The sequence below is a fragment of the Pelophylax lessonae genome, assembly GCF_965119305.1.
Source record: "Pelophylax lessonae genome assembly, chromosome: 7".
Taxonomy (NCBI): domain Eukaryota; kingdom Metazoa; phylum Chordata; class Amphibia; order Anura; family Ranidae; genus Pelophylax; species Pelophylax lessonae.
This window is the reverse complement of record NC_138774.1, coordinates 195628492-195651339: the sequence shown is the minus strand read 5'-3', so window position 1 is coordinate 195651339 and position 22848 is coordinate 195628492. Positions and strand designations below refer to the sequence as shown.

Below are 22848 nucleotides of genomic sequence, written 5' to 3'. Positions count from 1 at the left end.
GCATTGTGATTGGTTCAACAAGACACCGTCTCATAGATTTCAAATATCCTTGCCATGAGGGAGTTTCTCAAATTTGCTTGATTAAAACCCAGAGGTTTTATGCTTATTCCTTTCAAATTTTAGATGAAAAACATTTTTTTGTTCTCCTATTGTTTTTATCCAGAAATGTGTTGGTAGACCAGATTCTTCTTTCGAAATTGTATGTTAGGTGAATGCAGCACTTGGATAATGCCGGAGGGATGTTACAAGTGTAAATTCTTCTGTGGCAAGGATTAATATGAACAGTTCTCTTTCCTCTGTACATCACTGCATAATATGTTTCAGATATATAAATGTACTGAAGTAATTTAGTTTGCTTTGGAATCAGGGATTAGGTGCCCATTTTAGAAGCCATTTTTCCATCTATAAATAGACTTCCAGTTAGATTAATCTACAAGGGGGCATTAGAAATCCTCAAGGCTATTTTGAACCAACTAACATAAGATGAAGGCTGACAGTTTCCTTGGGAGATGGTAATCACTCCTTGTGCCTACATAGGTAACCACAAAAATCTTGTGTTTTAGCCCAGAAGGACAATTTTGTCTGGATTTGAACAAAAATATTCCCTAACAGCTCCTAAAAGTCTCTGAGCTAACATACCTTGACCACAAAGTTCACCTTGAGGTTCCTGTGTGGAAAGTCTGAGTCCATCATGGATGTGAAGTGGGGACAGAATGAAAGATGTGATTGATGAAAGGGTTGGTGAAAGAAATAACGTATGTTTATCTTTATGTACAATTATAAGTCTGCAAGCAGATCAAGTTTTGATATAGTTTAGTTTATGAACACCTGTCACTTACACATGCTGTACTCTGTGTTATGTATTTTTGTCTACTACTGGACCTGGCATGGCCTTCATGGTTTTTACCATAAAAACAGAGGTGTCTAGTAGCTACCCGCATTAAAGCGTGTCCCAAGGATAATTTTGACCATTGTTATATTTAATAATAGAGTATGATGTACAGCAGAGTCAGGATATTTGGTTTTATGGAAAGTAGAGGCGATTATATCCATTGCAAATTGCATTGCACTCAATCCAGAATGTCCAAATCCTGCAAAGGTGCAACAAGCCTAGCCAAATGTGTTTAATGATCTGATTCTTATGTCAGGTCATGTGTATCTTGTCTGCCTAAAAACAAGCAGCTCCTCAAAACCCTTTATTAAGGCTCCATGCACACTAGCATTTTTTAAGCTCCTAGAAGCTGGTATTGCCATTTTTTGTTTCTGCTCCTAAAAGCTAAATAGTGTTATCCTATGTGTCCATGCACACTACTTTAGGCTATTCGTGTTTTTGGAGCTTCAGTGTCTAGGAGCAAAAGAAAATTGTTTTTGGAGTGTTTATCCAGCAAGAAATAAATAAATAAATAAAATGCTGCTAAAATGCTCCAAACACCTTTTTTTTTTAGCTTTTTCTTTATTTTTTTCTTTATGTACTGTAAAAACACTAATGAAATGCTAACGCCTTCTAAACTGCTACTACAAGCCGGCACAAAAATGCTATTATCAACGATTTGCATCCACTGTTTTTTTTCTAGCAATTTTTGATCTTATAAAAAAACGCTAGTGTGCATGGAGCCTAACATTGAAATAAAATGTATTTTGCCCATCCCAAACATATCTCCTCTCCCATTGGATATAACAACTTATTTATAGTTCCTTAAAAAACATATACAATTATTATGAACTTCAGTATAAAAATTCTCAACTTTCTTGTAGGTATAACCAATTTAGTTTTCTAGGTCAGGAATATTTATACATGGTAGACAGTTGCCAGTAATGGCTGAGGTCATTAGAATCCAGTTGGTCATATATTTCCAGCCCTGTAATTAATGTGATGACCATGGATTTATGGATATTATGCCTTTAGGATGCTTATGCAATGACGCAACACTTCAACCTAAAGGCTAATTACATGTATGTGGAAATATACCACCTACTCTAATAAAATTAGGGAATACAGCGATGTCACCTCCCTTTCCCCAGCATGCTGACTGGGCAATCAAGGTAATAGAAATGCAGTGATGTCGTCTCTGTGTTCTAAATTTCTTACAAGGGTGTTTGCATATTGACTTAGGAGGCTGTATCTTGCTGTCCTAGTCTGACCACTGTACAGGGAGTTACAAGACAGCACACTAGGTGTGGCCTATATCAAACTGCTGTCAGTACACTATCACGCAAAGTGTAAGGATTGGATGCAGATGCTCCCTCACTGAATAAGGTGAGAATATCAAGAGAGGAGTTAGGTTAGTGTTAGAGCTTAATCTAGGGATTAGCTTAGTGCTTGGTTCAGGGCCTGGGGGGGGGGGCAGATAAAATTTGGGGTGAGGGGTAGAGTGTGAAGGGATCACATTAGGGTCAGGTTAACTAAGAGTAGGGTGAGTGTTAAGCTTGCTATACGCGTTACTTTTTTTGTTTAACCAGTTGGTTGAATGAAAAAAATAAAAACTGACAGATTCTCTTATCAGTACAAGCAATGTGGGTGCAGAGATCTCTCCTGTCCCGTCAGAATACACAGATCAGCACTGCATCCATTGCCAGCAGTGGCTGATTGAATGCTGTTTTTTCTGCAAGACTGTTCAACAGAATACAGTCTAACAATCAGCTTCTGTTGAACAAGAGGGGCACACACGTACTAAAATTCTTCAGGATCTTCCTGAATTGACCGTTTCTAAACATGTATACTCCGCTTTACAATGAACCTATGCATAGCATTGATGGGTGATCCCCACAGTGCCTTTCTTCTAGCATTGCATGGGGTTAACATCAGCCTCTGCAAGTGTTAAAAAAAAAAAGTTGTGCCTTTTATCCACTCCTTCTATTCATAGAACTTTAGAACATAGTACTATCTTTCCCCAGAATGAAAAGTGCAAGCAAGGATAAAAACGCTGATCAACAAACTGGTTTTACTGCCCCTTTTCGGCGCATGTGAATGAAGTCTAGCTCTTTTCCTATTACTTTCTATTACACCAGAATCTTGGCAGCCTGCCAGCCCTCTAATGTAAACAAGCAGCAAGTGATTGTTTTCTGTAAAGTAGGGTACACACTATAAGGCCCCCTTTTCACACTTGTGTGACTTGTCCTGCGATTTGGGACTGCAAAGTCACATGACAAGTCGTACTCCATGTTTTCCGATGAGTACTGTTCATATCTGTATGACTTTAAGGTAGTCCCTGCACTACTTTGGGTTGATTTTAATGCGTTTTGAGGTCCATAGATCTAGGCATTGCTTCAAGTCAAGTTAAGTTCAGTTAAAATCGTGGCAAAAATCGCATAATCGCAATTATGTTCCATAATTTAGGTCGCATAAGTGTGAAAGGGGCCTTAGTAAATCAGAAAGGAACAATTACTTAGAGCCCATTCAGACAGGGGCGACACAACTTGCTGGGGCGGCCTGTGAAGTGTGCACTGCGACCTCGGCGCGACATGCACGGACTTCATATAATTGAAGTCAATGCAAGTCGCCCCAAAGTAGTACAGGACCCTTTTTCTAAGTCGGAGCGACTTGTGTCGCTCCTATTAGAACGGGTCCTGTGCTAATCAATGGCTGGCGACCGACCGCGACTTGTCAGGCGACCAAGTCGCCTGACAAGTCGCGCTAGTGTGAATGGACCCTTATGAGGCACAATAATTCCATTTTCATATTGTTTGTAAACAACTTTCGACATCCGATTCAGACTTTCCAAACGAAAATTGCTGAAGGGACAAACTCCAGATTTTTTCGCATATATGAACAGAACTTACTATTTTCGTGTACGTTTACGTACGTTTTTCATACAAGAGAAATGAGATGTGAAAGACTGTGCATGATCAGAACAATAAACAACAACAAAAAAAGCCTTTGTCGTACGAGAATTTTTATAAATTTTTTTCATCCTCCGGTTTCGACTTGCTGTGAAACATCAAGGAAAACCGGATGATCATTCACCCAATTTTCTTTATAGTGTGTACCCACTGAAACCTGACCTCAGAATCCTCAGAAGGCTTTTTTTCCTTATTAGGTTCTCAAGTGCATCAAGGGCTAAAAGCATTTGTAATCAATAAATGTTTATACAGCAGCAACCGCTCTGATTCTCTTATTAGATACTATGTTACATAAAATGACCAACCTTAATGGCCTGTTCACACCATAAAAACGAAGTCCGAATGTGTTTCTGCATGCGCGGTTTTTATGTTTTCCTGTCCATTTTTTTATTTTCCTTAAATAAGGAAATGTGCATTCCGCTGCATTTTTTATGTGTTTTACCGCATTTCAGTACAGTTCAGTGCAGAAATAATGCAGCATGTTTCACTTTTTTTCTGAAACTGACCACACTGATGTGAACTATGCCATTAGAAACCATATAACCTACTATTAATGCGTTTTTGATGCAGAAAAAAACACACTGGACTGCATGTGGTGTGAACCGACCCTAAGAAATGCCATAATTGCACTTCAAAATCCTAATGGCCTGGTAAATAGCAATTTAACAGCATATAAACTGAACACTGGTGTATAAACCGCATCTTATCCAGTCTGTGATAGCAATAAAGGTCTGTCCCAATTTGTGGCTATTTTTAGCCCTACAGCTTTTGGTATATTGCTTACTAGTAATGAAGTATGTTCACCATTGTGTAGTCAGCCGAATGCTGTAGAAATCTTTACTGCGGGGATGCCCCACCTTCTTTCTGGCTCCGACCTTTTGGCATGCAAGGGGGTTATTGGCTTCAGGCTTAATTCCAAAGAAAAAAAATCTCCTGACGAAGTCCAGCTATCCCCCCAGCTCTCCTCCATTGAGTAAGGTTCTTTCATGTTTTTATTGCATGTAAAACAATCTGTGAATGGGGGAGGAAACCATATGACTCATCAATGAGAGATCCGGTTACATAGGCTAAAAGCAAAGAAAGAACTTTACTCAGTGAAGGAGAAAGTGGTGGGTCCTCATCAGGAACCTTTTTCACAGCACCGCATCCCGAAGCCATTAACCCCCTGTGTGCCAAAAGTTCAGCCACTGGAAGAAAACGGACATCCCTGCAAAGAAGATTTCTACAGGATGCAGCTGCCTGCACGATCTGGAGCATACACATTTTGTGTTACAGCCATATTCCAAAATGGATTATAATCATTATTGTCCTCAGAATTCTACAAACAATATCCCATAATGACAACGTGAAAGAAGGTTGTTTGAGTTTGAAATCTTCGCAAATTTATTAAAAATAAAAAACTGAAAAATAACATGTACATATGTATTCACAGCCTTTGCCATGATACTCAAAATTCCACTAATGTGCATTCTGTTTCCACTGATTATCCTTGAGATGTTTCTACAACCTAATTGGAGTCCACCTGTGGTAAATTCAGTTAATTGGACATGATTTGGAAAGGCACACACCTGTCTGAATAAGATCCCATTTTTAACAGTGCATGTCAGAGCACAAACCAAGGAATTGTCTGTAGACCTCCAAGAAAGGATTGTATGGAGGCACAGATTTGGGGAAGAGTACAGAAAAAAATTTACAGCATTGAAGGTCCCAATGAGCACAGTGGTCTCCCATCATCCGTAAATAGAAGAAGTTTGGAACCACCAGGACTCTTCCTAGAGTGGGCCGCCTGGCCAAACTGAGTGATTAGGGGAGAAGGGCCTTAGGGAGGTGGCCAAGAACCCCATGTTTACTCTGACAGAGCTCCAGAGTTTCTCTGTGGAAAGAAAACCTTTTCAGTAGAACAATCATCTCTGCAGCACTCCACCAATCAGGCCTGTATGGTAGAGTGGCCAGACTCCTCAGTCAAAGGCACATGAGAGCCCGCCTGGATTTTGCCAAGACTGGGGAGAAGGTTCATCTTCCAACAGGACAATGACCCTAAGCATGCAGCCAATATACCAAAGGAGTGGCTATGGGACAACTCTGTCAATGTCCAAGTGGCCCAGCCTTGAATCCGATTGAACATCTCTGGAGAGATCTGAAAATGGCTGTGCACCGATGCTCCCCATCCAACCTGATGGAGCCTGAGAGGTCCTGCAAAGAAGAATAGGAGAAACTGCCAAAAAATAGGTGTGCCAAACTTGTAGCATCATACTCAAGAAGGCTTGAGACTGAATTTGGTGGCAAAGGTGCTTCAACAAAGTATTGAGCAAAGGCTGTGAATACTAATGTACATGTAATTCATTTTCGTTTTTTATTTTGAATAAATTTGCAAAGATTTTAAACAAACTTCTTTCACGTTGTCATTATGGGGTATTGTTTGCAGAATTTTGAAGAACATAATGAATTGAATCCATTTTGGAATTAGGCTGCAACATGACAAAATGTGGAAAAATACTTTAGAATGTATAGGTATGTCATGCGCATTAGAACTGTAATACATCATTTGTATGAAATCACAATTCTTTGTATTTTGTTTTTGCTGGAAAGTGTTTTACCTTGTGGATAATATTTATTTTATAGCATATGACATGCTACTAACATTCTTTGCTGTTTTGTGTTTTCTCATAGGAATCTACCTGTTAGATCTCATCTACGTTGACTCCGCATACCCAGCATCTGGAAGCATCATGGAAAATGAGCAGCGTTCCAATCAGATGAACAATATACTTAGGATAATTGCTGACTTGCAGGTCTCCTGTGGTTATGGTTGGTACTTTTCATTTATTTTTATTGCTTATTATTTGTATAGTGCAACGTAAAACTAGTTGTCAACCACTTTCCAGTGTTCTGGCTAAATATGAAGATGAACGTTACAAATCTGATTGTACAATCATATTTGGATCTACCAACAACTGTTGTGTGAAGGCTGCCTAATTGGAAACTAATCAAGTGAACTGTTTAGGTATGCCCTTCCATTACATGGTAAACCAAATAGAAATTGTATACAGATTGTATAATCAGATTGTAGCATGTATAGTCAGCTTTAAGCAAATCATGAACATTACAGTCTGTTTAATCACCTTCATATTTACCAACTACTATGTAAGTGCAGCCATACATGGATAGAAATGTGGCCAGCTCAGCAGGAACTGGCCGAGTTTCAATCCATATATGGGCACTCTTGTTGTACAGAAATCAATCAACTTCTGTGCAACCTCCCTGTTGGGTTTTTCCCAAATGATCAGTGCTGCCAGTTTCAGCTGACAACGCTGATTGTGGTGTTCTCACACTGGGGAAGTCTCCCTGCCATGAGAGCACAATAGCACAGGGGTAGTGATTCCCCATCCACCTCAAATGTGTAGATGGGGGAATTAGCACTTTTTTCTATTTTGTCAACACACTGGTTGAACGAAAAAAATGTATACTGTATGGCCTGCCTTATACAGTATCTCACAAAAGTGAGTACACCCTTCACATTTTTCTTGATATTTTATTACCGGTATATCTTTTCATGTGACAACACTGAAGAAATGACACTCTGCTACAATGTAAAGTAGTGAGTGTACAGCTTGTATAACAGTGTAAATTTGCTGTCCCCTCAAAGTAACTCAACACACAGCCATTAATGTCTAAACCGCTGGCAACAAAGTGAGTACACCCCAAAATGAAAATATCCAAATTGGGCCCAATTAGACATTTTCCCTCCACAGTGTCATGTGACTCGTTAATGTTACAAGGTCTCAGGTGTGAATGGGGAGCAGGTGTGTTCAATTTGATGTTATCGCTCTCACTCTCTCATGCTGCTCACTGGAAGTTCAACATGGCACCTCATGGCAAAGAACTCTGAGGATCTGAAAAAAAAAAGAATTGTTGCTCTACATAAACATGGCCTAGGCTATAAGAAGATTGCCAAGACCCTGAAACTGAGCCGAGACCATACAGCGGTTTAACAGGACAAGTTCCACTCAGAACAGGCCTCGCCATGGTCAACCAAAGAGGTTGAGTGCATGTGCTCAGCGTCCTATCCAGAGGTTGTCTTTGGGAAATAGACCTATGATGCTGCCAGCATTGCTGCAGAGGTTGAAGGGGTGGGGGGGGAGGTCAGTCTGTCAGTGCTCAGACATTACGCCACACACTGCAAAGTGTCATTTATTCACTGTTGTCACATTAAAAGATATAATAAAATATTTCCAAAAATGTGAGGGGTGTACTCACTTTTGTGAGATACTGTTCATGGCCATGTCTGATTGTATAGAAACAGAATGTACTGTTGGCCCTCCCATATTTTTGTAAATCTGAAGGAGAATGTGCAGCGATTGCGCAACCAGATTTTAACACGTATGACCATCCTAAAGAGAAGAAGAATATTTTCTGATTGCCATGTAAAGGAGATTTAATTCCATAACTTTTGAATAGCAAAGTCTTTTACTTTGTTCTTTTTGATGCAGCTATGTATTGTGTGGAGAGGGTTTGCAATTTTCTCTTCTGTGTAGAAATAAGGCAGACAGCAGCAGCTGAAATACCTCACCCGTATTTATCATCTGCTAACGTAAATAGAAAGTGCGGAACACAGGTGTAAAAGGCACGACCTTAATGAAAGATGAATGCTCCAGAATGTACGCAGATGGGGTCACAGCCTGTGTTTACATATTCGTCTGGCAAGTCCAAATTCTAAACTCAAGAGACGGAATTCTTCCTGTCACTTCCGCCATGTTGTGCTGTTTGGTCAGGTGGAATAGCAGGGAAAGAGGTTTGACAAATGAACTTTAGCTTAGCACAGATGGAATGACAGAGAGTTGTGTGTTTGAGTTCTGACCTGTCCTGCATGCATATTGGTGTCAGGCGATTGGATTAAAACCTTATTCAAATTCTTGTGGCAGAAATGTGCTAAACTGTATTTTCTCCACACTGCCTACATTTTGAGTAGCTCACTGTGTTGTTTAAAGACATTGTCCACTTTAAATGGACCTTTACATTTGTGTAGGGGTGGACTGAATTACACATCAGCGTCCAATATCTCTCAAGAACAAATTTCTAGCTTTTGCATCTACTATAGAGTATAACTCCTATTGTGTTCAGAGATAACATTAGCAGAGGGAAAGGGGTACCTCATGGCATCCCTAGAATTCCTAACCACTTTCAGTCTTGTGGTGAGTGCTAAATGGTTGGCAGCTTTGCCATGACTAATTCCTTGTTGTTTTTTTTCTTTTTTTATCATCTATTACATTTTATTTTTATTACTTGTTGGGGGGAGGGTATCAATGTGTTGTTATGTAAAATACGTTACATATCCAACAGGAGGAAGACAGAGAACCCCAAATAATAGAAATTGATTATTCAACCCTGGGACACATGCCCTGCATCTCTTGCCTGGTGCCCTGGGTTGCCCAATGCTGCTAACCAACTGGTGACCATTCCTTTACTGCCTGTGGCTGGCCAACATATTGCTTCTGGGCAGCCACATTTGTTATGTACAAAACATAGGAAAAATTGCCTGAAACATGGCAAAGCCCATCATGCTCTGCCCCCTCAGCACCGCCACCCCCATACTTTCCAGGCAGAAGGAGCTAGGACATGGGGAACAGAAGAGGCTTGGGGGACAACCAGCCATGATACTGGAGGGTTAAGTATTTGAATGTGTGTGCATGTATGTACAGCGGATAAAAGTAGTATTGAACACGTCACCATTTTTCAAGGTGAATATATTTCTAAAGGTGATATTGACATGAAATTGTCACCGCATGTCGGTAACAACATATGCAATCCATACATACAAAGAAACCAAAATAAATAATTTCAGAAATTTGGTACGTGTAATAAGATGCAACGACACAAGGAAAAAGTATTGAACACATGAAGAAAGGGAGGTGCAAAAGGCATGGAAAGCCAAGACACCAGCTGAAATTAGAAAGCAATTCTGCCCTTTGTTAGTGCAAATTATCAGCTCATTCAGTCTCAACTGATGGCCTATAAAAAGGTGTCTCATAACTAAGGTGTCATGCAAGAAACATAAAAATTTGTACGATTAAATATTCGGACAAATTTTTCGTTATTCGGAGATTCTGATCTATCAGAATACCTGAATTGCAGTTGAAACGAAGATTACAAAATGCTCCGAATAAAAAAACGCAATTCGAATTGAAATTTTACTGTAAACATAGTTCTGAAATCAAAGACTGTGTGTATTATTAAAGTACCATTTCAAAATCATGCTTTTTTTTTTTTTTTAAGCCAGGATTATTTAGAGTCATTGTACTCATTTGATTAAGATTTTTCTTTTGTTTGTTCAATTTGCCACATTCAAATTGAAAAAATGAATTCCGAATATGAATCCAGAATACGAAATGAATGAATCGAATTTAACTAAACGAAATAACTAGATTAACGAATCTAAATGAAACGAAAGAAGTTTTTTCATCATGCATGTCTACTTAGTACATAAAAAAGGAGCCGCCCACTCCCAGTCTTACTAGGCTTGCAATAGGACACTCCAGGTGGAAGAATTATGGTGACATGAGGAGAGGACAAGAAAAAAAAACTTAGAGTAGGTATAAGTCAACAATTTTTCATATTTCAGACCACCTTGTGTCAGCATACTCATGGGATATAAGTAGCGATGATCAGGAAGGGAGAAAAAAAATCAAGAGAATGGGGCAAGTCTGATGAAAGTATTTACTAACTTCCAACTTGTCTTACAAAACATGTGTGGGAATTTTGACCACCACACCTCTTGTGCTATCAATCTTGAAGGGAAAGGAAACCCTGCTAAAGTATATGTTGTTTGAATTGCTTTGGACATCTATGATCATCTATTTTGCCACTTTTATTTTTCTTGGGCCCAACGGTAAGGTAAAAAGAGTGTCATCCTTCTTGAAGAAGTTAGCTCTCTGCATATACTGTATGTTCTGCCCGAGACATTAGGAAGACTTCCTTTAGCGTAAACTGCTAAATGCAACAGAAGTGAGAAAAAGTAAATTCATGAGACTTTCCAGGACCAGAGGAAGATCCTGTTTTGGAACAGTCTTTTTGACTGGTGGACAAATTTTCCTGGCCCCTTTAACCACTTTAAGACCGGAAGGATTTGCCCCCTTAATGACCAGGCCCTATTTTGTGATTCCGCACTGCCTTACTTTAACGGACAATTGCGCGGTTGTGGGACGCTGTACCCAAATAAAATTGAAAATTGATGTCCTTTTTTTCTAACAAATAGAGCGTTCTTTTGGTGGTATTTGATCACCTGTGCGATTTTTTTATTTTTTTTTTTTTTCAAAAAAATAGCGACAATTTTGAAAAAAAAATTCACATTCACATTCTGCTATAAAATATTCTCCAAAAAAAAAATTAAAATGTTTTAACATTTTAGACCAATTTGTTTTCCGCTACATATTTTTGGTAAAAAAAAATCGCAATAGTTATCGCGTCTAATAACTACAGGAATGATTTATGTAATTTTTATTTTTTTATTTTTTTTATTTTTTTTTACTAGTAATGGCGGCGATCTGCAATTTTTTTGCAGGACTGCGACATTGCGGCGGGCAGATCGGACCCCTAATTGACATTTTTGACACTTTTGGGGGTACCAGTGACAGTAGTGATCAGTAGTAAAATATGCACTGTTACTGTAATAATGACATTGACAGGGAAGGGGTTAACCCTATGGGTGATCAATGGGTTAAATGTGAGCCTAGGGGAGTGATTCTAACTGTGGGGGGGGGCGTGGCTTGTGAAATGACCATAGAGACATGTTATACTATATAGAAGGATCACATGAGCTCTGTGATCATTTCAGGGAGAAGAACGGTCGGCTGTGTTTACAACAGCTGACCGCCCTTCTCTCTCAGCGTGGAGTGATCGTGGGTGTCAGGCGACAATTGGAGCCGCCTGACCCGTGCACCGGCTTCCCCGCTGCCGAGTGGGGGCAGGAGCACGGCCCCTAGTTTACCATGCGCGACCGACGTAGGTCTACGTTGGTTTGCGCAGGAGAGCCACCCTGCCGCAGTAAATAGGCGGTGGGTGGTCGGGAAGTGGTTAACAGACTGGGCCAACAAAGAATTAGATGACCACTGTACTCCCTTCAAGGCTGACCAAGCCAATTTATGCATTTAGTAGAATAGCTGTCTCTGGACTTTGAGGATGAAAACCTCTTTCCCTTCCAAAGATGAGGAATTGTCTGGAAGAGAATCTTGGTTGAAGGCTTAAGTTTCTATAACTGGCAAGCGCAGGTTGAGATTTTAAAACTCAATTGTCGATTGACCCTTGGACAAGAGGTCTTTCTTCAGTGGTAAAGGAGATAGTGTCTCTCTTGACAGTTCACAAAGCAGCACGAAGCATGCCCTCCTTGGTCAAAAAGGTAAAAGCCTGAACCCTTTCCTGTTGGATCTTCTGAACATGCGAAGAATGAGGACCACTAGAGAAACACATCTTCCAGACTGAAGGTCCAAGGGAATAACAACGCATCCTGTCCTATGGCTTTGGGACAGTAGAAGTGGGGAAAAAATTGCCAACACTGGATGTTGTGTACACTCACCATGAGCTCCACTTTGGGATGGTGCAAAGATCTTTTCTAGGTATTTTCTGTTTAGCTCTCACTTTCCATGATGGATGAAGCAGTGGTTCAGGACATCACTAATGAGTTCTAAATTCCTGGGAGATAGGCTGCCATTCCTTTTGTATGTTATTCTACAAACACTGGAAAATTCTTGCTGATTTTTGCAAGAGAAAAGAGACTTTTGATACCCTCTTGGCATGCCAAATACATAACTGTTTTTTAGAAGCATCTTGATATGCTGCCGTTTTAATAATCACCTGAAAAGATTTCAGGGCCCCAAAGACTACCAGTAGCTCCAAATGATTGGATGACATTATGCAATGCCAGCGACCTTGAAAATCAACATTAGATGTCACAATGATCCGGATATCCAGAGTTGAGGGTCCTGCCCAGGAAGAGGTTTCACTCAACCATCCGCCACTCTAATAAATCTCTGACCTTTTTCGGAAGAAGTGTAGCTTGTTGTTAAGATTGTCTTTTCCACTTTAGCAGGAAGCAAATCAGAGACTTGCATATGCCAGTGAGCCCATGGGACTATGGATGTGGTTAAAGTCAAAGCTTCTAGGAAACATATGCACTCCTCGGCTTGCTGCATATTCCTCTACATCAAACCCTTGGGCTTCTCTTTGATGAAGGATGAATCTAATGATTTTTTTCCAAAGTTAGCAAAACTCTGGCTCTTTTGGTGTTGAATTCCACCTCCAGAGAGTAAAAAGTCTGTGCCAGTTGAAAATGACTTTTTTGATAGTTCACTGTCTAGCTAAATTGGTCCAATGTCGGTAGTAATTGATCTTTGTGGACACATAGACAATCTTTTTAACTGGCCAGAAGCAAGATATCATGTAGATAGTTGGTGGTCAACTTGAAATTTTTTAGAGTGCTTCATGTGTGGACCCCTACATTTTCAGAGTGCTACAGAATATCAGTGTATTTTCACATCTCAGCTCCCAAAGATTTCAGTTCTGCTGCATTTTTTACAGCTTATCGTAATGCACACTGAAGAAGTTGGAGTACAATTTCCCCCAGTATTGGTGTCAGTGAGTGCAATATTTACCCTCAGCAATGATGTCAGTGGATACAATAATAACTCCCATTATTCCACTGATGTCAGTGGAACTCAAAAATAAGCCCCCCCCCCCCCCAATATTGGTGCCAATAGAAACTCCTAACATTGAGGTCAATAAACGTAATTATAACCCCAGCTTTGATGTCAGTAGAAGCAATAAAAACTCCAAGCATTCTTGTCCAAGGACACAATCATAACTCTCAGCACTGGTGCCAGTGAATGCAATAATAACCTCCTTCACCCCCCCCCCTTGATATCCCCAAGCAATGGTGTCGATGAATGCAGTAATAATCCCCAGCATTGGTGCCAGTGGGCACAATAACCCCCCCCCCCCTCAACATTGCTGTCAGTGGTAGCAGCAGTATTCCCCAACACTGGTGTCCCTAAATATATTAGTAACCCCCAATGGATGTAAAAAATAACCCCCAGAATTGGTGTCAGTGGATATAGTAATAACCCCAAGCATTAGCGTCAGTTGAAGCGATAACACCTAACACTGGTGTCAGTACTATTATAACTTACACGTACTTGCACAATTGAGACAGTAGTTTAAATTAACTCCATATGAAAGTGAGGGACCCTCATTTGAGTTGAGGCATTTTAAAGCTGTGTTAAATTCACGCCAAAAAATGTATTATATTGCACCTTGCCAACTCTTAGATGCAGTGGCTGCATTTGTTTTATTTTTTGTTTTTTCCTTTGTCATCTGTTGATCAAGCCAGTAAGACTGATATTTTTTAACTTTGCTTAACAGATCAAGCTGTTCAGCTAAAATGGCAATTGGAGGGATGAAACCATGTAACACGAACATGGGTGCTTACAGTGATCAGCTTTCATTTATTAATGTAAAACCTGTATCCCGAACCGTAAAAAACAAAAAACCTATTGCTGTAACTGCTTAAATAGACTTGGGGACTAAAATAAATGGGTGAATGCACTTCTTTCATTTGCTTTGTTGTAACTGAACAAATGGCCCTTGACTTCAATAATTATTTTATATACAGTGCCTTAAAAAAAGTATTAATACCCATTGAAATTTTCCACATTTTGCCATGTTACAACCAAAAAAACATAAATGTATTTTATTGTGATTTTATTTTATTGGAATTTTTAGTCGTGCACTCCACAAATCTGGCCTTTCTGGAAGAATAGCAAGAAGAAAGCCATTATTATAAAAAAATAAATAAAAGCAATAAAAGGTCCCGTTTGCAGTTTGTGAGAAGCCATGTGGGGAACACAGCAACCATGTGGAAGAAGGTGCTCTGGTCAGATGAGACCAAAATGGAACCTTTTGGCCTAAAAGCAAAATGCTATGTGTGATGGAAAACTAACACTGCACATCACCCTTAAGACACTATCCCCACCGTGAAACATGGTGGTGGCAAAATCGAATTGTGGGAATGCTTTTCATCAGCAGGGACAGGGAAGCTGGATAGAGCCAAATACAGGACAATCTTAAAATAAAACCTGTTAGAGTCTGCAGAAGAGACTGGGGCGGAGGTTCACCTTCCAGCAGGACAACGACCCTAAACATACAGCCAGAGCTACAATGGAATGGTTTAGTTCAAAGCATATTCATGTGTTAGAATTACTGTTCACAGATGCTCTCCATCCAATATGACAGAGCTTGAGCTATTTTGCAAAGAAGAATGGGCAAAAACTTCACTCTCTAGATCTGCAAAGCTGGTAGAGACATACCCAAAAAGACTTTCAGCTGTAAATGCAGCGAAAGGTGATTCTACAAAGTATTGACTCGGGGGGCTGAATACATATTCACGCCACACTTTTCAAATATTTACTTGTAAAAAAAATTGAAAACCATTTATCATTTTTCTTCCACTTCACAGTTATGTGCCACTTTCTTTTTGGTTTTAACATGAAAAAATTTAAAAAATGTCAAGGGGTATGAATGCTTTCAAGGCGCTGTTCAGTTTTAGTGTCTGATAATTCTCCATTTTGAATGGCATGCTGGTCTCTAATAAAATATTCCTATTTTATTAGGAATAATAAAATTCTGCAGGCATGGTGTAGTAGGGATTTGTCAAAGAAGATAACCTTTTTGGACTATATTCCTCACCCAAGATTTCTTTCTTTTCACCCTAAACCCCTAAACCAAGGCAAGTATAGGGTTAGGATGAACAAGATTTCAAAATGACTTCTCTAAACACTTACTTGACTCTGCAGATTTTCTTTCTTAAAGTTCTGCTGTAACTCACTGTGAGCAGGTAGGCTTTTTGTTGCAAAAAGGCATGCAATGTCACTTCTACAATAAACTACACCTACCTGCCTTATCACAGTGCTTCTGGAATGTAAACTGAGCTGCACGGTGGCAGCAGCCCGATCCTGTGTACCAGGATGACTAGCCCCTGCGCATGCTCAGGAGTGAAGTCACCCCACGCTAGCCAATGAAGAGGCCTGAAAATCAACACACAGGAGAATATGCCGATGCCGGAGGTGTGTATCTCTGAATTTGGTTAACTTTAAGAAATCAACTTTGTGTGCCTCTTTTGGAGGTTTGAAAATACCATCATTGGGCTTGCACTCTCTCGCTTTCCTTTTTTAACCTGATTTAAAAGTCTGGACTTTTCTTGGAGAAGAAATCTGGATTTTTCTTCTGTAACTCTTTAGATCACTTCATCCAGTGTTTTACTAAAAAGAGATCTTCCCATCAAAATAATATGGTGTATACCTTGCTTTGATGCCTTTTGCCATCCGCTAAAGGGCATGCCTTGCTGTAATGGAAAAGGACATCAAATGTACAGAAAGTCTGACCATATTTACAAGAGCTGTTGATAACATTATTTCTTCTAAAACTGTAACAATAGTATTTGTCTATACCCAACTTTAGCGAAGGGTCTGCATTTACTATCCATGTTCTGAGGGCTCTGGTGACTGAAGTGAATGACGAAGGTTTGCAGGCTGCAGGCATGGTATAAATTCTCTTCATGTGTTACTTAACCCACAACCCTAAAATCAGTTTGTATATGCAGTAAAGCATGCTTGTTATACTCACTGTGGAACCTAAGAGGTTATTCCTCTGCATTATGTAAAAAGGAAGTTTGATACTGTCTTCTCTGATCCTCCCATTCTTTCACTGTCCCCTATCCATCTCCTGATAGTACCAAACCTTAGGGGGCAAGCTGCACATGCTCAGTTTGGTTTGTATTGCTAGAGCGTTTTTTTTTTTTTCCTGGGAGAGTGCATGTGGTTGCACAGCGCCAATCAGCACTGTCCAGACAGGGGTTCAGGGGTCCTGCATTCTTACAGGACGATCAGGGGAGATTAAAAACTACTACTACAAGCTTTAACCAGACACTGATAGAAGTCACAAAACTGCTATATGCTGCTGATAAGAAAAGGTATTTAGCAGTTTATATTTACTAAAACTATTGCATTTCCATGGTCTGTGTACTTTGGGAGACCAGATATAATGAATGCAGGGTCCTGGCTTTAGTAATACTTTTGGATCCATGTCCACCCTGCAGTCCATCAATTCCCTAAAAATCACTCAACCATTTAATGGCAGAACCCCATGCCTGACAAGACCCTGCCATTCTGTGTCCACCTTTGGAGGTGAGTTCCACAATTTAGAGTCCAATAGCTTCACAAATTATAGCTTTGACCCCCTGTTCTGCACAATGACATGCTTATCGGGCTTCGTCCACTCTTCTTCCTTTCTGTTTGATTTTGAACATTAAGGAAAAAGGAGGTAACTCTCCCTTTAAGAAGGATAGCATTTCTGCACATTTGTTACCAGAACCTGCTCCTCTTTCCTCTTTTCAACTGATTGCCCTTACAGCTTTTAAAAAAGAAGACACCAAGGAAAAGTAAAAAAACCTAAGCCTTTAATGTTTCCTATACAGATTCTAAAGGCTTGTACTTCATAGGAGAAGGTGATTCTCGGCGTAATGGATGATCTGCATGTGAATTCAAGGCCTCAGTGGACCTTCTAGTCTATTGTATAAAGGACTGGAGTTCTTGTGCTTCCAAACCCTTCCCACTTCCATCTCTCTGAAGTAACCTTCACAAACAAGCTTATCAGGCAAAGCTTGATTACCGCAGGTCTAGCAAACATTTGCCCATTGACGGGAAGGAGAATGATACTGCCAGGAAGAACAAAAATTATCACTGACCAGTGACTGGTAACTTCTTATCCTCAAGCTGTCTTTCCTGAGAAGAACTCAATCTTTCATGATGACGAGCATTTTGATGACAGGTGGCATTCCTATAGGGAAGACTCCTGATGAGATTTTGAGAATTAATTGAAAGCTTTTTTAGGTGGCGACTTTTAAAGCCTTCCTTGGAAAAAAGACCAGAATCCGAATAAAAAATAGGGTCAGACTTTTCTACAGCACAATCCCTCTCTTCACTATAACTGTCCTTGTACCTGGATTCTCCAGACTTTTGTGCTTCAGTCTGACTCATACTGCTAAAGAAAATGTACAGGGAATAAGTAATGTAAAGTGCTCAAGACCCTATTGACAGAGGTACAGAATAACACCTACCAGGGAATTTAATATAGAAACCTCTGGCAGCACACCACTTCCCTCCAGACTTTTAGTAGTGCAAGGGAGTATATAAAGCCCCTCCTCCCTTAAATATCTTCACAGGGGAGGAGCCCTGCAACCAGTGCAATAGCTATGCTAGTGTATATAGGCAGCGATGGGACACCACTAAATATTTTCCGCCTGTCGCTAGGCAACTGCAACTCTGCAGAAGTGAGACAGCACACCACAAGAAAAAAAAACATAAGTGGTATGCACCAATCTGCAGAACATGTTCCAAGCCAGGAGTAGGGAGGAGGGAGAGGACAGCTAAAAGTGCAGGGCATTGAATAGAGGTAAGCTGGGGTGGCTATCCTTGCCTCTTTATGTGCTAGGAAAGATTAACTCATGTGTGTGCTGACATGAGGCCAGGAAGAATATTACAAATATATATACAGTAAAACCTTGGTTTGAGAGTAACTTGGTTTGAGAGCGCTTTGCAAGACAAGCTAAATTTTCAAATAAATTTTGACTTGATATACAAGTAGCCTCAAGTCACAGCTGAGTATAAAAGAGAAGAGAGGCGCCTCTAAGTGTAGCAATATGGTTAAATGTAATGAAGGTACAACATTTAGCAACTCACATGGTTGATGATTGGAACAGGCACATCTAAGGATGCAGGCATCCAGGCTAAAGCTGTCCACATAGACCTTCCTCCACACCACCATCTACAGCATCCCTTCCATGCTGCCCCTCGCTTTCAGATCGCTTTACTCAAGGGTGGTCTTCCCGGTCAGGATTACAGACTGGCAGCCGGTGGTGCAGAAGATGGTCTATGTGGACAGCTTTTCCCCGGATGCCTGCATACTTAGCTGTGACTGTTTTATTCATCAACCATGTGAGTTTCTAAATGTTGTACCTTCATTAAATGGAACCATATTGCTACACTTAGAGGCGCCTCTCTTCTCTTTGATACTCTGTAGCTCCTGCTGGAATTTGCTTCTAATCCCCTTGTGGAAGCGGCTATTTGTGGATGGACATTTTATGGTTATAATGCTATAATGCAATGCTATAATCTTTTTATATGGACTATAAACTGAAGGACTTATGAATAAATGGTTGTGGAACGAATCATCTGAGTTTCCAGTATTTCTTATGGGGAAATTTGCTTTGATATAAGAGTGCTTTGGATTACAAGCATGTTTCCGGAACGAATTATGCTCGCAATCCAAGGTTTTACTGTATATATATATATATATATATATATATATATATATATATATATGCACAAAAGGAGCAAGAAAGAAAAGATAATTCCTTATCCCACCCACTCAGCGCTTATGTGTATGCAATACTCCCAGGATATATCTAGCAATTCCGCAAGATGTATGTTCTCATCTGCCTGTATTACCAATAAAGCAGCCGCTATACTCAGATCATAACAAAAAAAAAGGTGCGTATAAGAGCCTCAGCCCACATAAACACTAGCAGCGCTAAAGACAGCCTCTGACGAGGTTGAGGGTATATGGCAAAATAAAATCAGCCTATCAGAACAGTGAGTTGTTATAAAGCCATAAAGTATATATATATATACCCCGTATACCCCGTATCTCACAAAAGTGAGTACACCCCTCACATTTTCGAAAATATTTTATTATATCTTTTCATGTGACAACACTGAAGAAATTACACTTTGCTATAATGTAAAGTAGTGAGTGTACAGCGTGTATAACAGTGTAAATTTGCTGTCCCCTCAAAATAACTCAACACACAGCCATTAATTTGTAAACCGCTGGCAACAAAAGTGAGTACACCCCTCAGTGGAAATATCCAAATTGGGTCCAATTAACCATTTTCCCTTTCCGGTGCCATGTGACTGGTTAGTGTCTCAGGTGTGAATGGGGAGCAGGTGTGTTAAATTTGGTGTTATCGCTCTTTCTCATACTGGTCGCTGGAAGTTCAACATGGTACCTCATGGCAAAGAACTCAGAGGATCTGCAAAAAGAAATATTGTTCTACATAAAGATGGCCTAGGCTATAAGAAGATTGCCAACACCCTGAAACTGAGTTGCAGCATGGTGGCCAAGACCATACAGTGGTTTACCAGGACAGGATCCACTCAGAAAAGGGCTCACCATGGTCGACCAAAGAAGTTGAGTGCACATGCTCCGTGTCATATCCAGAGGTTTTCTTTAGGAAAAAGACATAAGAGTGCTGCCAGAATTGCTGCAGGGGTTGAAGGGGTGGGGGTTCAGCTTGTCAGTGCTCAGACCTTACGCCGCACACTGCATCAAATTGGTCTCATGGCTGTCATCCCAGAAGGAATTATAATTAATTCTTATAAAGATAATGCACAAGAAAGCCTGCAAACAGTTTGCTGAAGACAAGCAGACTAAGGACATGGATTACTGGAACCATGTCCTGTGGTCTGATGACACCAAGATGAACTTATTTGATCAGATGGTGTCAAGCGTGTGTGGCGGCAACCAGATGAGGAGTACAAAGACCAGTGTGTCTTACCTACAATCAAGCATGGTGGTGGGAGTTTCATGGTCTGGGGCTGCATGAGTGCTTCTAGCACTGGGGAGCTACAGTTCATCGAGGGAACCGTGAATGCCAACATGTACTGTGACATACTGAAGCAGAGCAAGATCCCCTCCCTACGTAGACTGGGCCGCAGGGTAGTATTCCTACATAATGACCCCAAACATACCTCCAAGACGACCACTGCCTTTTTAAAGAAGCCGAAGGTTAAAGTGATGGACTGGCCAAGCATGTCGCCAGGCCTAAACCCTTTTGAGCATCTGTAAAGCATCCTCAAATGGAAGGTGGAGGAGCGCAAGGTCTCTAATATACACCAGCCCTGTGATGTCGTCATGAAGGAGTGGAAGAGGACTCCAGTGGCAACCTGTGAAGCTCTGGTGAACTGCATGCCCAAGAGGGTTAAGGCAGCGCTGGAAAATGGTGGCCACACAAAAAATTTACATTTTGGGCCCAATTTGGACATTTCCACTTAGGGATGTACTCACTTTTGTTGCCAGCGGTTTAGACATTAATGGCTGTGTGTTGAGGTATTTTGAGGGGACAGCAAATTTACACTGTTATACAAGCTGTACACTCACTACTTTACATTGTTGCAAAGTGTAATATATATATATATATATATATATATATATATGCCTTTACACACATTGGTGCAGTATATACATTGAATAGGCTCTTGTTCAGTTTAACTGATGCCACCAGCTAAGATAAGGGGTGGATGATGTCACTCATCCAGTCAGATAAGGTAATCAATACACATTGAAGTGCCGAGGAAGTGGTGGTCACAATACAGATGACAAGTTACTTCGAACTGCCATCAGAAGAGTTGCGTTCTGTACAGGCTACTACAATAAATGTTTGCATCCCCAGTCGCCATCTGGATATGCGGAATTAGATGTACAGTGCTTTGAAAAAGTATTCATACCCCTTGAAATTTTGGACATTTTGTCATATTACATCCAAAAACGTAAATGTATTTTCTCTATCGTTCATTGACGGACGAAGTTCTCTCTGATTCATATCAGTAGGGCAATACTGCCCCCTACAGGAGTAGGACACTAGGCAGGAAAAAGTTCTGGCTACGCCTATGGGCAGTCCCGGAGGGTACACCCTCTCTCTTCCTGCATAGGATGTCAGTTTTTTCTGCCTAGTCAGGAGTAAGGATCTAGTTCCTTGCTGGGATCTTTGGTCCTGGCATAAAAGTATTTTTTTATGTAGATTTTTTTAGCTAGCCTTTTTTCTCTGGAACTTTTTTTCCTGTGAAATCTTCAAGCAATTATGCTGGGCTGGGCGACAGACTGGACCCCCATATCCAGTGGTCACCCCAATCTGGCCTGCGAGTGCGTACAGGCCTTAGGTCCACGCTGGGTCAGCTGCGACATATTCCCACTGGACGGGGACTGGCCCTGCAAGTTAAATGTCTCGCCAGGATGCACACGACAGGGTCGAGACTGATGTTGCAGAGTTCCTATTTGGCCGACAGCCCCCTACTCCGGGGGCGTGGGGTCCTGTAAAAAGATGGCGCCCGCCTGTGTTCCCGGTATGGTGAGTAAATGTTCCCCCCCTTCCCTGGCGGATTTTGGGGTGGACGCGGGCCTTCTCCCTGGGGCGGTCGGACCCTCACAGTCCTGGGTTTCCCTCTGTCCTAATGTGACCCCCCTCCTCTCCACCCCCCCATGTGGGGGACTGTTTTGGCCTACCTGAGCCTGGGGCCTAGTGTGCAGGCCGCATGGGGGGCCAGGGGAATGCGCTGTCCCCGGTGCTCAATGATCGGGCGGGGGGGGGGCCTTGCTGGGGTTTTTCTGAAGTGTATGGGTGTTTGGGGGGTCCCCCTGTGGGTCCCAATTACCGTGATTCCCGCGCGGGCCCGTCATTTTGTTGTAGCCTCTGTCTGCTTATATGGAGGCGGCCATCTTGGTACACCTGTTTTCAGCCATTTTGCTGTAGATTTTTTGCTGTGAAGGCCGGTGGGAGTGCCTGAAGGACAGTGAGTCTTGAGGGTGGTCTCTCCCTCTCTGTGGGGGTCCGTTAGCGCGTGCCTGACCTCCAGGGGGCGCTGTAGTGCTGTCCGTCTATGCCTTTTCGGCAGTTCGGAAAGCATTTGGGCCCGGGGGGTGGTGGTAGGTGTGCTAAAACGTTTCTCCACCTACCCCTGCCTCTTTTGATTCCTCGGAGTCTGAGTCTGGCTCAGCCGCCGCAGACGTGGGCCTGACTTGGGCCTCCCTGCCGGGTCTGTTACCTCGCGCCCTGTCTCCTCGGATGATAATGACATTTCCACCTCCCCTGCCGCGACAGGCACTGGTGGACGCACTGGCTGTTTTCGG

General features: G+C 41.3%; 1 protein-coding gene across 5 annotated transcripts in view; it reads left to right on the top strand.

The window, feature by feature from the left end:
* Positions 1-22848, top strand: part of RALGPS1 (Ral GEF with PH domain and SH3 binding motif 1) — a 1028186-nt gene that overhangs the window by 763279 nt on the left and 242059 nt on the right. For all 5 annotated transcript variants that reach the window (XM_082262603.1, XM_082262602.1, XM_082262601.1 and 2 more), the window contains exon 10: positions 6511-6648. In XM_082262603.1, the coding sequence (XP_082118729.1) occupies positions 6511-6648 (138 nt within the window). The remainder of the gene's footprint in view (positions 1-6510; positions 6649-22848) is intronic.